At 44.3% G+C, this 17,186-nt stretch overlaps 1 protein-coding gene across 5 annotated transcripts in view; it reads right to left on the bottom strand.

The window, feature by feature from the left end:
* ARHGAP31 (Rho GTPase activating protein 31) overlaps positions 1–17,186 on the bottom strand; it is a 91,804-nt gene that overhangs the window by 11,908 nt on the left and 62,710 nt on the right. For 2 of the 5 annotated variants that reach the window (XM_030533497.1, XM_030533489.1), the window contains exons 2-8: positions 13,902–14,004; positions 13,211–13,355; positions 7,654–7,736; positions 6,808–6,915; positions 5,129–5,274; positions 2,962–3,160; positions 314–438 (exon numbers count right to left, since the gene is read on the bottom strand). In XM_030533497.1, coding sequence (XP_030389357.1) covers positions 314–438; positions 2,962–3,160; positions 5,129–5,274; positions 6,808–6,915; positions 7,654–7,736; positions 13,211–13,355; positions 13,902–14,004 — 909 coding nt within the window. Of the gene's footprint in view, positions 1–313; positions 439–2,961; positions 3,161–5,128; positions 5,275–6,807; positions 6,916–7,653; positions 7,737–13,210; positions 13,356–13,901; positions 14,005–17,186 lie in introns of those variants that run through there. The other 3 variants (XM_030533506.1, XM_030533515.1, XM_030533523.1) reach the window with 3 other exon arrangements.

Genomic DNA, 17,186 nt, shown 5'->3' on the forward strand with positions numbered 1-17,186 from the left:
TACCTCGATTTTAGAAATTCGACTTCAGCTACGTTATTCACGTAGCTGAAGTTGCGTTTCTAAAATCGATTTTAATACCCTAGTCTGGACGTGGCCATTGCCATACTCAAGTGAAAGGCCCATGATGGAAGGAGTTAACTATGTGACTCCTCCTGCCTCCCAACTCTAGAAGCCTAATCTGACTTTCATCCCAGATCTGAACTCTTGCAGCACTAACATCAACAGGATATCTGTTGTACCATTGCCATACCAGAGAGGGGTGATTAGGGGAAGCTGGCTGAGAGAGGAAATTAACTGACAAGCTGGTTCTTACCAGAGAGTTTCTGTCCTCTCACAAACACACTCCCATTTCGACTCAATTTTGATTTTGAATCTGATCCAGACCGGCCCAGGTTAAATATTGACTTCCATTTCTTGGATTTGGTGGACAATTTTCTCCTGGAAGAGAAAATGCACAGGAGATTAGCGCCAAGTACCTGGGGCTGAACACTAGTCCTGGTGTGCCACAGAAACATGTCTCCCCCACCCTCCTCAGCCTCTGTTCTTCTTTTACTCTCTCTCTCTCTCTCTTTAATTCTGGGGTTTGCAATGCAAACATTACAATAACCTTAAGGCAGAGGTTTTTAAAGAGTCTCAGGGGTTCAGGCCCACAAATCCCAGTGACTTTCAGTGGGAGTTGGGCGCTAACTCCTTTGAGCCCCTTTGAAAAGCTCTGTGTAAAACTGCAGGAGAAGCACCACATCTTTGTATACTGTATTGTGTGGATTTTTGTCTTCAACTCCCTGCCTCACTCCCTCTGTTCATCTAGCATCAGACTGGTCTTCTCCCTTCCCACACTCTCGCCTCTCTTGGTGCAAGAACCTTTTCTGCAGCTCCTGCTTTTGGACACAGTCTCCCTGCATCTCTGCCTTGCCCTCAACAACCCTTCCTATCAGTCTGGTACAGAGAAGAGGATGTTAGAGGTACAGAGTCCCCTCTCATTGTGTTACAGAGGGACCAGGGGATTAGAATAGGCCCGTTCTCCTGAAAGTGTGAGGAAAAGGACACTCTGGGGGTGGGGGGGAGGTGAGGTATCCTATTCTGGGAGTAGGCTGCCTCTGTACCTCTTCCCTTTGGTGTATAGTCCTTTGCTGTTACTATATGAAGTGTGTAGATACATCACTGCTAAGGTTCCTTATGGGTCACTAGTAAGTCTCCAGCTGTACAGGCTATTATCTCTGAGCCAGGGCAATTCAGTGCCCATATTTTACTTAGATTAGATTAGAATTCGATAGATATTACTATGTATCTATCTATCTATCTATCTAATCTATCTAGATATACACCTACCTGGCAAGTGCAGCAAGGTCATCTGATTTCGCACTCGTCTTCTCAGAACACGTGCCCTCTTGTCAATATCTTTTCAGCTATACCTACACTACTGACAGTGCTGGTGCACAGGGTACATGTAGATACACACGGCAGTGAAAGGCAGGCTGTGTCCACACTGTGGTATGTAGCTACACACATCAGCGAAAGGTTCTGGCAGGGAAGAGGCAATGGGGAAAGGCTTCTGCAGCTCTACGCTCTCTCCCCCCTTCAGAGCCTTTCCCTTTCTTACCATCTACACTGCTATTTATACCTATGCTTAGTGGGGTGTGCAGGGTATGTACTCTACACACTGCCATGAGGAGTGTGCAGTGCAGATGTACTCTTAGTGATACAGCAGGAGTGATATTTGCTCTAGTGGCTCTTCTCTCTGCATGAAGGAACACAGTGAATTATACAACTAAGTTAGGGCTTTTAAATGCTTTTTTCATTTGCAGGCTGCTAAAAATTTTCAAATGGAGCTGTGGAACCCGTTGGAAATCTTAGTCCGCAGACCAGAGGTTGAAAACTACTGAACTAGCCAGATGGATACCTCACTCTGCAGTTCAGGACAGCCACCAGCAGGTGGAGCTCTTACAACAAATGATTTCAAGATCTGTTTGACATTCAACCAGGTTGGGCGATTCAGGGAAGCCAAGGCAGCTGCCTTACAGCATGGGCCTGCCTGGTTCTGAGCAGGGCCACCCGGAAGGTGGTGGGAGGGCAAGTGTAGGGTGACCAGATAGCAAGTGTGAAAAACTGGGACAGGGAGTGGGGGGTAATAGGAGCCTATATAAGAAAAAGCCTCAAATATCAGGACTGTCCCTATAAAATCGGGACATCTGGTCACCCTAGGCAAGTGAGGCAATTTGCCCCAGGCCCCGAAGAGGCCCCCACGAAAATATAGTATCCTATAGTATTGCAACTTTTTTTTTATGGAAGGGGACCCTGAAATTGCTTTCCCCCATGCCCCCTGAATCCTCTGGGCGGCCCTGGCTCTGTACTGAGGAACAGTGGACACACGAGAACACAGAGACCTAGGGAAGTTGTAGGAACACATTTTCAATGCTTGCAAGGAGAGTCTGATCTCTTCTCCTTGGAGATGGGAGTCCATTAACCCTGATGGTGATGGTACGTTCATCAGTGGGTGGAGAAGGGGATCACAATGTGGGGAGTGGGGGTACAGCAGGAGCAGAAATATTCTCTCTGTCTTTCACATAACATTTCAAATGGCTAAAGTGGGACACAGCTGGTCACTGCCAACCCTTATGAAGCCATCCCAGCTGCAGGCACTGTTACCAGAGCATCATTTGCTGAGTGTGCCCCGCCCACCCCTCAGAAGCAGCATCATTCTCCATCCCTGTGCTCCCCTGCAGCCACTGAGCACGCCCAAGGGGGCTGAGCATGCCCGGGAGCAGCTGACGGCACTGCCCTCCCTAGCTTTGCCCAGCCAATGGTGTGTACAGCTGCAGGCGCAACTGAATGTGGGAAATGTTCTGCTTCAGTCAGGACAGGAGGTTTGGGGGGATCAAAGCGGGACAGTCCCACCAAACCCATGACCGTGAGGAGGTATGCTTTCATCAGTTAGTATTTCAGCTTTCTCTGGGCACCTACTTGCTATCAGGTAGGTCGACGACAGTGTGGAAGAAGGATCCAGTGACTGGGACAATTTCAGGCAAGCTGTTCTCTCTCCTCTCTTTCCGGGCAGGGTGGGAGGCTGACAGGCTCCGTGCCTGAGCTTCTTCCAGGCTCACCAGTTTCATAGGCAGGGAGGCAGAGGGCAGAGTCAGACTCTTCACAATGGGCATATTCTCTGAAAGGGAAAAAAAGAAGATTCCAACTCTGAATGGGGGACCTAAGAAGGGTTCACATGTGTTTCCTCCACAGGATCACCTCTTGCAGGGGGAAAAGCACTTGCACAGAGATGCACTTGTCCAATGTGTCCTCTGTCTCCACAACAATCTTCCTCATCAGACTTCAGGGCCTCCCAGCAAGGCTCTGCTCATTAGCCATGCTCTGTATTGCACTGTACTGGCTGCTGCTGAAACCTGAGTATGAAAGATGTGTGTCCCTCCAAAACACCTGGATCCCAATTCCCCTGAACTTTGAAGAAGTTCAGATCCAGATCCCAACTTTGTGGCTGGCCCTTGTCTCTACTCTGTAATCTTTCTCCCTGTTTGTTTAGGGAGGTTGTTTTGAACAGTGACATTACTTTTTCCTTCGTAATTAATTTTAGTTCTGACAAAAGGACAACCCTGGAGAGTGAAGGCCTCTGTTTGTGTGGGCAGTAGCAAGACTAGCTTCCCACACACTGCCTCACCAATGGGCCTACCTCCTCTCAGAGTGGGAGGGGAGCTCAGCCCCTACAGTCTAGTCAATTCTTGGCCTATCTGCTGAACAAGGGAACCAATGAGTGCCAGTGCTGGTGGGTTCTGTGATATGGGAACTTCCCCACTAAGAACTGGACTGAGACTGTCCATTTATTCCTCACAGGACTCCACACAGCTGTTAGCAGGCAACAATGTTCAGTCACTACCAAAACAGGCCAGATTCGAGCTGGTGATCTGGAGATCAAAGGCTCTGCAACACACCACCAACCCTTTATGTTGGTGAGTCACTACTCCATCATGATATTTGTGCCAGTTTGAAATAATCCTAGGGCAGAATTCTTCACTCTGCAGCCTCCAACCTCTGCCATAGGAGAACAGAAGGCCATAGGCATTGCATTAGCACTGGAAGAACAGGGGTGTCTACAGGTCAGGGCTGGAGCTCTGAGCAGGTGGTTTCCAGCAGAGGACTTTAAGGGGGCATTGCAGGTCAGGGTTGATGGATAGTGACAGAGCTGGGTGTGGGGAAGTTGCATAGCCACTGCCCACACTGTGTCTTTAGGTGGCATGGTAAGTCCCTCACTTCCTTAAGTGCTAAAAATTCCCTAAAGTTCAAATAAAAGGTGAAAAGAATTACAAACTTATAGGGGTGCACATGTTTGAGGTTACATGAGGCTAATCAGGACCAAGAGCCCCCATTAAAAGCATTTTCTCTACAAGCCTGTCACTGAGTAACAACAACAGTATTTCCCAACTCTGCTGAAGTCCAGGACAAATTCTCAGTTTATGAAATAATGCCCTTGGTTATAAAGCAGCAAATCCTTAGACAGATGCTCTGAATGCCATGCAAAGCACACGCTGTTGTTTTCGGCATGTTTTTTGATGGCAGGAAGGGCTAGGATAAGACATGATGAGCAAAGAAGGAGAAGGCTGTGGACAGAGATGGGGATAAGGGTGTGCAGAGCTATGATTGGAGAAGGCCTGACATTATAAGAAGATTTTAGGCGGGGCTCAGGCTGTTCGTGGGAAGTTTTAGGGTTCTGGGCATTGGTAAGAAGGGCTAAGTGGCGTGGCTGTGGGAAAGGTTAGGATGGGTTGGGATATCAAGGGTAGATCTGTGAGGGTCGATGGGAAAGCTTAGTGTTGGGATTGGGAGTACTGTCATGCTGGTGAGAAGGGCATTGATGAAAAGTGTCATGATTAGTCAGGTCAGGCATTGGTGGGAAGGTTTAGAGTGGGTTTGCGTTTTGGTAGGGACGATCGGGGATGTTGAGGAGAAGGATTTGGGGTGTGGGTGAGAAGTGTTAGGGTCAATGAGGGGTTGGGGTACTGGTAAAAAGGTTTCGGAGTGTCTATGAGAAAGGACGGGGTTGAAATTGGAGTGTTGGTGGGAGGAGATGGGACAAGGGTTAGAACGGCCGGCAGTTAGCATATGTGGCAGGGGAGGTAGTTACCATCATGCTCCATGGAGCTGGTGGTTATGTTGTTGCTGAAGATCTGATCCACGTGATTCAAGATAAACTCAATCACCAACTGCTGGACTCGCACCTCCAGGAAAGCTGCATCCCCATTGCAGCCGACAGCCTCGATCTCCTTTGACCTGTACCACAGGGGGAGTGGCCATAAATACAATAAAACCCCTGCATCCTAAGATACAGTATGTGAGGGAAAGAATTGCTTTGACCTTCCCCAGTGGGTCATGGATCGAACCTTTCCCTGATACAGCAGGAATGTCCTGGAATAGAAATTTTTTATGTACTGTTGCTCTGAGTCTCGTTCTTTTCACTCTTCCAGTCCTTTACTCTCTCTTAACTTTCCATTCTTTCTTTATTCTTTCCCCATGTCCTCTCCCGTCTCTCCTTTTTTCTTCTGTGTTGCTTTCTGCATTTCCTCTCTCTCCTTTTTATTTTCACTAGTTTTATTCATCAGAAGTTTTCTTTTTCCTATTTCCACCATTCTATTTTTCCTTTCTGATCTTCTCTCTGTCCTCTTTCTCTATTCCTTTTAGAGATTAAACCAGAACACTGGGCCCAGCTCCCCCTCAGACTCTTGATTCGGCTCCAAACTTTGTAGTTTGGGCTTATCTCTGTAAGGTGGATTTGAAGTCAAACCACCAGAACTGAATCCAATCAAATCTGAGGGAAGACCAGATTTGAATTCCACGTCTCAGGTTCTTCTTTTTCCTGCTATTTTTTTATGACTGTCTTTATGTCCCTGTCCCTTCCTTCACTCCACCCAGCACTCTTGCATTCTCACTCTCTCAGCAGAAAAACCTTCCTTATCTTGACATGCCAAAGTGTTACTGAAGAAATTATCTCTGGGCAATGGATCCTTTGTAAAGTTAATGAGTGGTTTGTTAGATAACGGCTTGGAGCATTGCCAACTGGATAACCATGTAAAGAGACTGCAGTTGCATTGCCTGCCTCTTTCTTGTCATCCCAGAGACTTGCATTACAAAGGAAACAGACTTCAGGTCATTTGACAAGAAGGACAGAAGCTGGAATGGAAATGTATGAATAGTAAATGTCCACTTTGCAATGTTCAATAGTTTCAACATTTGATCCAATCACAAGACTGGCTCTCAGCAGAGATTTTCAGGCAGGGTAAATTATGAAAAAACGCTTGGTGATCTTGTGATACCAGCAAATGTCCACTAGCAACTATCTTAAGATCTTCAAACTCATTTCACTTGCGACCAAAATGGATTTGGATTCAAGTTGTCTATAACATGTACCACCATCTCCCCTTCCCTAGTCACTCATTGCTCTATCCTATCAAACTTTACCACCCATATTTTGAAAACAGTTGCTTCAATCCCATAGTGATGAGCAAACGCCTCATTTTTAAACGGACACTGTCAAAAAGAATATAGTTTTTAGAAATCCATAGATTTCCTTCCCTGGATATTAGTAGTAAAACCTCAGGTTATCCAATTTGGGAGAATTTTTTAAATCATATTTACTTTGCACTATTTTTTATGCTGTTTATTTCTTTGCATTTTTCTCAGCAGGATCAGTCTGTGATTGACTGATCAGTCTCTGTTTACTGTCTGGTCAGTTTCACTCTCAGATGCTCCAGCAGTAGCTCAGCAGCACTGCCCTAAGAGTGAAGTGAAAAGAGGTCCTTACTGTACCTGAGGAGATTAGGTGCCCACACTAGGGCCAGGTTCCTGGTGTGCATGTTGGTCATGTTGCTGAAGGAGGCCAGGTGACTCAGATGCTTGATCAGGTATTCCAAAGTCCTGCAAGCATTTGGTTTGGATAAAGAAAAAGTCTTCAGCTCCTGCACATGTGATCAAGTCTCCCGTTAGTTGCTAGCCCCCACAAGTACAGCAGTCTGCCATATAAGATCTGCTAACAGAATTCTCCTTTAGCCCAAGAGGTAGAGAGGCCTGTGTTTTGGTGATGATGGTACTGGTTTCAGTCTCCCGCAGTGACTGTGGTGTCTGTATATATGAGACTGGCAAAATGGGCACCATGGCTCAAAGCCAGAGCAGTGATTTGTTATGTCACAGTTTTTGAGCAGTGGTGCAGAACACTATGGATGTTGTTATTGTGGATGGCTTCATGTGGTACAACCCAAATGAATTTGAGGAGGATGGACAGTGGGAAGCAGGAAGAGGGGGGCTACTGATGCATATGGTGGCTACGGAAGCTCAGATCACATTGTATGCTTAAATGCATGGCTTAATTGCCTTCTCCCACTTGGACAGGACTGCGCAACTGGCCAAGTACGTTATGGCAGCTGGGAGGGAGACTCGGGTTGACAGAAGCTGGAGAGGGCTGGTTGCTCTTTCAGACACTTAATGCAATGATCTGTTCAATTTTATTTAGAGGACAGGTGAATTGCTCTTGAATTTGGTGGCAATGAATGAACCCACCTCTCAGCTCCTCCTCGAAGCAGAAGCCATTTCAGAGAATCGTTCCACAGCTAAGAGCCACCGCATGGATCCCCACAGTTTCAACAGCTGAGTTCTTACCTGTAATGTGATGGTGGAAGTTCCTGGATGACATTTTGAATACGGGCCAATTGCTCCTCCTCCGGGCAGCGAGATATTGCCTCCTGTGGAGAGAGAGGAAAGTCTGTTGAAGTGACAGATTTAGAGGGAGTGAGAGAGTGACAGAGAGAGACACGTACAGAGGCCTGGCAAGTGTCAGAGGGAGCACTGTCTCATTACATTACAGAGCTATGAGTAAGAAGTCCTGCCACTGACTTTCTGTGAGACCTTAAGCAAGTCACTTCACCTCCCTGTAAGGATAACCATACTTACTCATCTCGCTGTGGGGCATAGAGCCCTAGTCTCCTTAAGTTCACGGCTGAAAGTCTGGGCCTTAATTCATTAAACACTTTGAGATCTTCAGCTGTGAGATGTATTTCCTTTTTCTTCTTTTTGACTCTTTCCTTCCCCCTCCCCACTTCTCCCACTCATTTTTGAAAATTGATTTCTCCCACACACATACAATGACTGGGGGGAAAATGGAAAGAAAAAAAAATATTGAGAGGGCTGGAGGAAAAGAGGGAAGAGAAATGAAAGGAAAACAGGAGGAAATGATAAATAACAAAATGAAAAATATTGAAACTTTTTCCAAATTTTTTTTAAAAACAAATAAAAAATGGGTCCTTTTTATACTCTGTGAAATGAAAACAGCTTGGGGCTTATGGGGTGAAAGGCAAAGTAATTTATAAATAAAAACAAGCATTATTATCTACCATATATAGATATAGCAGCTCCTGTAATGATGAGGTATTTTAGAGTAGCTACAATGAAATGCCTAGAAATACAATTACATAGAGTAACAAAAGTCTACATTAGCGATTCGAGTGGAATAGCATAGATAAAACTGAGCCTATGCACCTCCCCACCACCACAGCCCAGCAGTTCTCTGCAGAGTAGAGCTGAGAGGGATATAAGAACCTATTGTCTCAGTTCCTGGGAGTTCTTCTCTGCATTGTTAGTCTTCTTTCAGCTTCCCTTTCAACATTGCAATTGGAGAGGACAATCCACTAGGAACTTTAAACAATGTGAGGTTATGTAGGATCCATCTGCCCACACTTCTACTTCTGGGGATTGGAGTGAGTTCCAAGAAAGATACTGTGACCACGCCTGCCAATTGGAGTTTTGCCTATGTAAGGATGTGAGCAAAGCTAGAGCTGAGATAAAGAAAACAATCCATTCCTAACCATCAGTTGCTTAAATATTATTAATCTGAAATCACCAACCACAGCCACAGAAACACCTTCCTGTGTTTTCACTGTCACTACTACATTTCCATTATTTATTCTGCTGTCACTACTCTTGTCACTATTCTTTTCGCTATAAGCCATCCTTTATGCAATACCACATGTAAATTGCAATCATCAATTTTGCTACCAGAGATGGGCATGCACTGCATGCCAGGATCCAAGCAGCCCCCACTTTCAGAACCCAGATTTGAATTCTGTGGCTTGAACCTATTTCTGGCCTTTGTTGTCAGCCCACAACCACAGGTGCATAGTAGACACCACCACCACCACCACAGTTACCACATCAAGCAGCAAAATCATCAACAAAACCTTTGACGTCATCAGTCAATAACTTCACCACTGTTACCAATGATCTCACCAATAAGAGCATAACCAGGATCACCAACGCCAGTCCTTTAACATCACTGACATGGTACACGTGTGCTGACAAACTTAAATACCATTAATCAGGCATCCATCAAGGAGAGGATTTTGCATCAATAATGAACATACAGAGAGAGATCAGGTGTTCATATTCCACCAGCCTGCCTCCAACATCAAAACATCTGATGGACGGAGAGACAGACACCTTATTTGGATTAAATAAGATCTGACCTTAATCTTCATTCAAAGCAGGAACTGAGCCTTTTCTGAGGGTCAAAGAAATTAGTAGGGTGGAAGTTAACCAGTAATTTATTTATTTATTTATTTTTTATCTCCACAAGCCTCAGCTCCAGAGACAGTCCCAGCTAAAAAGACAGCTCTGATACCTCTGAACTTGGGAAATTCACATCTGAGCTTTGTGCCTGACCCCATCTCTCCTATGGCTGAACTGAAAACGCAGAGCTAAAAACTCCTGAATTGGGGGAAGTTCTGCTCCAGATCTAAATCTTACAACTCAGACCCATCTCAGCTGATTATTTTTTGTTTCAATCCACCAGTGGAAGTACTGACCTATAAAAAAGACCTGTTTCCACCATTTCAGAGACAAGAAGCACGATAAATCCAACGCTTCTCGTGTGGGATTTCCAGGCCATTGTTTCTGACCAAAGATGGATCAGGAGAAGCATCCAAACATTTGGATGCAAATCTGAAACATCAGATATCAGCTAGGCTGCATGGCTGTAAATCTGTGCAGATTTTGGCTCATACATTTCATTTCTAGATTCTAGGAAAGGAAGCTGAAACAGACAGCAAGCAAATGCTGATTTGTGTGATGTCATGACTGACTCAGACCCAACAGCCTTACTTCTCAGCCAACTGAGCTAGAAACCCATGGCATGTCTTACAAAACCAGGGGGGATCATCTTCAACATGTGGAATTATAGATTCAGAACAGCAAGAAGCAGAGGATACAGAATCCCAAGAAAAACCAATTGCTTTTATTTAATGTCTTTTTTTTTCAAATTTAGCATTAATTACTGATTGTTTCACCTTGGGAATGGGAAGAAAAAATTAGAAGGAGACAGGGTGTTTCAGATGCACAGTCAAGGATACACGTGATCTATTACCCTTCTACTCCAGTGACCACACTGGGTGTGCTCAGCTGGTAGCCTCTGGCTAGCAAATGGAGTAAAACTGAGGGAGGAAGAAGGTGTGTGGCCTTCTGTTATTGAATTGGTTTGATGAAGCAATCAGTCCCTTTACACTAGTGTTAGAATGAGTCTGCCAGTGCCAGAGTCACCAACTCAATCAGAACTGGATTATGAGCTGGTGAAGGACCAGAGCAGGAGGGAGTGTCATACTGCAAAGATAAATATGCAGCAATGCCATGGCAGGGTCATGATATATATAAACTTGATACGGTTGAAGCCGAAAGGCTAATCCCTCTCTAGTCATTAAGAATTTCCCTATCCTGAGACACTAATGGCTGAATCACTGTGGTGACTCAAAGCTGTGCCTATCCTTCCTCAGACACAGTGCTGAGTGAGGCAGACAGGGTAGGATTAGCAGGCATCCCTGCCTCCCACCCGCACACTGCTGTCTAGACACTGGGGCACCCATCCTACATTCAACCAGACTCCCCTTCTGGTGGTTTTCGCCAGACTCTGGGGAATAGTTTCTTTTTCTTGGCTTCTGTTAGTATTTCTAGCCAAATCGGTTACCCACTGTAAGTAGCAATGTCTATAGTTAAGGCTGCCCAACAATTCCCATTATAAGAACTAGAGCTCTATGAATAATGATTTTTCCGTGTGCTTGCAACTCTGACTTTTTTTTTTTTTTTAATTGTTTCAGGTCAACCTCAAGCCAACATTTTTCAAAATGTTCAGCGGATCAAAGTGTTGAAAAAAAATTGTTTTGGGTCAAACAAAACATTTCATTTGACCTGAAACAAAATGTTTCATTTTGATTTTGAGTGTTTTTTCACATTTTAATTCTAAAAAAATTAATGTGAAGGAAATTTCCAAACAAAAAGTTATTAGTGCTGAAAAAATGAAACATTTCCTTTAAAAAAAAGTCATAATGAAACATTTTCATGTTTGGATTTTTAAAAATTATTTTACCCAAAAAAATTGGCAAAACCAACACGAATTCACAAACCGTTCCAATGTCACCCAATCTTGCATTTTTTGCCAAAAACAGGTTTTGGCTGAACAATTTCACACAGCTGTAATAAGAACCTGTTTTCAGTTGCTTTTGACTTTGCCAAATCTTAATCATCGCAGTCCTTCATCCCCTCTACTCCTTATCCCAGTCCCCTCCCTCACTACCCCCCAGAACCGGCTCCTCACCTCTTTGCATTCCCATCAGCTTTTTCCTCCTTCTTGTCCTTCTGCCTGGGCCCAGCAGTGAAAACACAAGAGAGACCATCTTCCTGCTCTCAGTTCCTATGTTGGGCATGATAGTTGTCCCTGGGCAGCCAGGAGCAGTAATTGCAGGGAAAGTCCTGTTCAGCCCCTGCACCCCTTAGTTGGAGCATGCTAAATATAGATGGAACCTTTGGAGAATTTAGCTGCCAAACTCTAACAAGTCTCTAGTGAGCAAGTGCAAACTGAGATTGTTCAGAGACTTAAAACTCGGCCAACTTGCGCATATTTTCAAGGGGAAAACAAAAGGCTATTCTGTTCTATATAAATTTATATACCATGCTCATCACCATGGTATCTAACCTTCCTGACACCAGGGTGATCCCTCTGTCAATTTTCTAGTCCCTGCTTCAGATCTAAAGAAGGACATCAGAGCTTCTCAACGAAACAGTTGTATGAATCTTCGAACATGGGCAATATGATGCATTTTTCCCTAATATCATTCTGAGAAATGGCTGAACTGTTTTAGCTGAAACTTTCCAAAAACATTCAATATGAGAGACAGACAGACAGACAGTATGAAAAATTTCAGCCAAAATGGTTAAAGATTGGCAAAGTCATAACCAAATGAATGCAGGAGTTTATAGTGGAAAGCATCAGGTAACCTTAACTACAGGTGTTCCTATCTGCACTGCTAATAATAAAATATTATTTGTCATCAAATTGTCCAGCCCTTTTAGAAGTCCAGCTATGGTCCCCAGGACAGACTTAAGGAGGCTCAGCAGCAAGGGTTACAGTCTTTTTTTCTGCCCCCAGCAGTCTGCTCCCAGACTCCTACTTGTATCCACACATAAACTATATTCATGTTGCAAAATGGAATTATTACTTTAAATGAGGTTACAGATTTCTGCTTGAACAGTTTCCACTTTCACCTGCTCTTTGTATCCAGGACATGCTCATTATGGCCTGATTTTCCATTGCCCTCTACCTTGTGTCACAATTTACCTCAATGCAAATGGAGTGAAAAACACTAGCACATCAGCAAGAAGTAGTATTTTACACCCACTGTGCACTCACTGTGAACAGGTGTAAATGACTGCACAGTGCATCAGACAATCAGGCCCTGTGTATTCACATGTTATAAAAATTACAAGCAAAGGACAGCAATGGAGGAAAGAAACAGAATTAGGGAGGGAGTGGAGGGAGGGAGGAAGGAAGGAAGGAAAGGTTCAGTGAGACAAAGAGAAAAAGGGAAAGAAAAGTGAGTAAGGGAAAGAATGATAAAAAACAGAACGAGAGAGGGAGATATGGAAGAGAAGGAGACAGTGTAACACAAGGATAGAGGGATGGAAATAGCGAAGAGAAAGAATGAGGGAAACAAGGAAGGGACAGAGAGAAACAAAGTGAGAGAGAGAGACAGCAACAGACAAAATGAAGAGACAGAACAAGTGTGCCACACACACACAACTCTGACACAGGGTCATCAGAGTGAGACTAAAACACAAACAACTACCTTTACCAAAACACATGTGCATGCCGGGCTGTGAACAAGAATAAAAGGCTCACCGTAAATTTCTTGTAGAGCTCATAAGTGAGGAGGGGGTTTGGCAGCTCCCTGAAGTACAGCTTGCAGAGTGACCCCACACAGTGAATGTCCTGAAGGTAAACTTCCCTTGTCAGGTCTGGACATTGATCAGAGCTAAACTCCTGCCTGAAACAACACAGACAGGGACATAACAGCCTGGAAGAACAGGAGCTGGAAACAGTCCATGCCTAGTTATCTGTCACAGACAGAGGGAAAAGAGAAATGTTATAGAATGGAAAGCAGAGATCTGCCTCTTTTACCTGCAACCTGGCCCAGATCCTCTCCTGAAGCTCAGACTCCAGATTCATTCATCTCTGGTTTCCCTCACAAAGCTCCACTTATGGGTCCTAAAACTGACATACAGCGACTATCCTCTCCTGAGGTTAGATACTCCTGGGCTGCCCCTAAGGTACTCTGTTAATGGATCCAGAGGGAGGTGCTTTTGGGGGGACAAAAATTAGTCTCCGTAAAGTAGTGTGTTTGGTCTTTACCAGTGTTAGGAACTAAGGTTGTCTCTAAACCTGGTCTCCTCTGTACCAGGGTTGGGATATGCTGCCCTCATTACACCACCGAGAAACCACATTCAACAAGTCTATGCCTCGACTAGCCCCACACAATGGTACTGAGCAATGTCACTGAACTCCCACTTTGCAGTCAGATCCCTGCCCTTACCTCAGCTTCTGTATGTTGGATGTCACTCCAGAGAGCCGGTAGATTCCATCCACAATGCCGTGGGTCTCAATGAACTTGGCACAGCTCCTCAGCACGTAAGGGACTAATAAAGGAAAGGAAGATGAGGTCAGCAGTGACTAGGCAGAGAGAAGATCTTTCATGAGGGTCCTCAAGAAGACAATCTCATTAAACGATGGCAGAGCCTCTCTGCAGTGACCAGGAAAGGATATTGTAATGGGTGAGATCAAGAATAGCAAAATAAAATCCTTTAAGTGGCCACAAATTGATTTACAGAGCTAGACAGCAGGTCACACGACAGTTCTGCAGCAGCCATAGCCATCATCTGCTCTGACAATAACGGCCTGTAATCACAAAGGCTGCTCTAGCCATACCTTGAAATGCAAAAAAAGGCTTTTTCCAGAGGGGAAAGTGATTCAATCGTAACTGGGAACATGAAGTACCAGGAATCCTCCAAGCAAGCTGTTCTCATGAGATCTCCAGCCTACCTGTGTTCATAGAATATCAGAGCTGGAAGGGACCTCAGGAGCTCATCTAGTCCAATCCCCTTGCTCAAAGCAGAACCAGTCCGCAACTAAATCATCCCAGCCAGGGCTTTGTCAAGTCTGACCTTAAAAAACCTCTAAGGAAGAAGATTCCACCACCTCCCTAGGTAACCCATTCCAGTGCTTCACCACCCTCCTAGTGAAAAAGTTTTTCTTAATATTCAACCTAAACCTTCCCAAATGCAACTTGAGACCATTACTCCTTGTTCTGTCATCTGGTACTGCTGAGTACAGTCTAGATCCATCCTCTTTGGAACCCCCTTTCAGGTAGTTGAAAGCAGTTGTGCCAATCGGTCTAATTAATTTGGATAAAAATCAGAGAAGCATCTACTCTTGTGTGTGAGACTAGTGCCCAGTGACTAGGGCTTAGAAATACCTAGAGAGATCAGATTAGAAAGAAATATAGGCCAGATCCTCAAATCGACATAGCTCCATGGGCTTCAAAAGAGCTCCACCAATTTATACCAGCTAAGATTTAGAAAAGAGCCCAAACCACTAAATTCATATCCAGATCTGGAGTTTAAGTGTGTTTCAATCTGAGGTTTTGCTTTCTCTCATTACACATGTATAGGAGCCAGTCATCCTTTTGGTTCAGATCCAATCCCCTTCTGTCCCCAGCACACTCCGCTGGCAGAGTCTTTTCCTATTAAATGCAAATCACTACATTAATGCAGTGTGAAGGCTGCACAGTTATAATCCCAAGACAGTCAGGAAATACAGACGTTAAGGTTCCTCACAGCAGCATTAACTCGGCCACATTGTGTGTCCCATACACTCTGTAGGACAAACAGTAATAGATTAAGCTATACATTTAACCAGAAAAGCAGGCATAGCCATTGCTGCAGTGTCATGAAGCGAGGCTAAAGGCTGAACCTTTCCTGGGTTCTAGTGGTAATAATTTGCAGCAGTAAGGTCATACCAGCCGGGATTTTGACTTTTAGGACCCAAGTCCAGCAGATCAAGGAGGGTCTGAATGTAGCATAACTGGTGCAGTTCCATTGCACAATGGAGAAGGCAAGTGGGAGCCTTCCCGGGGGGCTGTACCTCTTATGTGACATGCGGCACAGCACCACTGGGGCTATAACATGGAGCAATGCATTGGGGAGGGACGGGAAGCGGTTATTGGATCCATTTCCTACACCAACCCACCAGTGCCATTTTTTCTTGTCCTGGCCATTAAGGGAAAGGTTTTTGTTTTTTTCCTGGAGGGTTTTGCTACTTAATGTAGCATGACACTTACATGTCCCCTCATGTCCACTCTCTCCCAGCAATAGGATCCTGCTCAGGTCAGCAAGACAGAATGTGTGGAGATGTCATAAGAGGAGTGGACATCTTTGTACTCCACTAAAAGTCTTAGCAGATGCCGTGAGGTCAGTCAGAAGTGATTGTTCAAACTTTTATAATATTTTCATGCCTGTCCTTGCAAGCCAAGCCAAGGCACCAGTCCTTAGTGAGGTCTCTGCCCATATCAAGGATCAGTTTCAAACTTCAGTCACTGTCACTGTATTCCCATTCAGAACACAATGGGCCAGATGTATTGGGGACAACTTTTTGTTTCAGAAAGCGGTGGAGTTAACCAGGGAGACAGATATTTTAGACTTGATTCTAACCAGCAGGGAGAAGTTGGTAGGGAATCTGAAGATGGAAGGCAATTTGGATGAAAGTAGCCATGAAATGATAGATTTCATGATTCTAAGGAAAGAAAGGAGCAACAGCAGCAGAATAAGGACAATGGACTTCAAACAAGCAGACTGTAACAGACTCAGAGAACTGGTAGGCATGGAGCCATGCAAAGAAAATCTGAGGAAACAAGGAGTTCAAGGAGAGCTGGCAGTTTCTCAAAGAGCCAGTATTAAAGGTGCAACAGCAAACTATCCCAGTGCAGAGGAAAGATAGGAAGAATAGTGAGAAGGCAGCATGGCTCCCTCAGGAGCTCTTTAATGACCTGAAAATCAAAAAGGAATCCTATAAGAAATGGAAACATGAACAAATTGCTAAGGGTGAGAACAAAAGAATAGCTCAAGCATGTAGGGACAACACCAGAAAGGCTAAGGCAAAAATGAGTTATACATAACAAGGGACATAAAAGGCAATAAGAACTGGTTCTTTAAATAATTTAAGAGCAAGAAAAGATGAAGGAAAGTATAGGTACTCTCCTTAGAAGGGAAGCGGAGCTAATAACTGATGATATCAAGAAGGATGAGGTGTTTAATGCCTATTTTACTTCAATCTTCACTAAAAAGGTTAATGGTGACCAGATACTCAACATAATTAATATTAACAACCATTAGGAAGAAATGCAACCAAAACAGAAAAAGAACAGGTTAAACAATGTTTAGATAATTTAGATGTATTAAAGTCACCAGGGCCTGATGAAATACACCCTAGGGTACTGAAGAAACTAGCTGAAACAATCTCACAATCATTAATGATTATCTCTGAGAAATGGAGAACAGGTGAGGTCCCACAAGACTGGAGAAGGGGAAACATAGTACCTGTCCTTAAAAAGAGAAAAAAAGAATTGGAGAATTATGGATCAAACAGCCTAACTTCGATACTTGGAAAGATACTGGAACAAACTACTAAACTCCTAGAGGACAACAGTTATAAGGAATAGCCAACATGGATTTGTCAAGAACAAATCATGGCAAACAAACCTAATTCCCTTCTTTGTCAGTGTTATTGTCCTGTTGGATGGGGAAAGCTGTAGATGTGATATATC

Source organism: Gopherus evgoodei, chromosome 1 (genome assembly GCF_007399415.2).
Source record: "Gopherus evgoodei ecotype Sinaloan lineage chromosome 1, rGopEvg1_v1.p, whole genome shotgun sequence".
NCBI lineage: Eukaryota > Metazoa > Chordata > Testudines > Testudinidae > Gopherus > Gopherus evgoodei.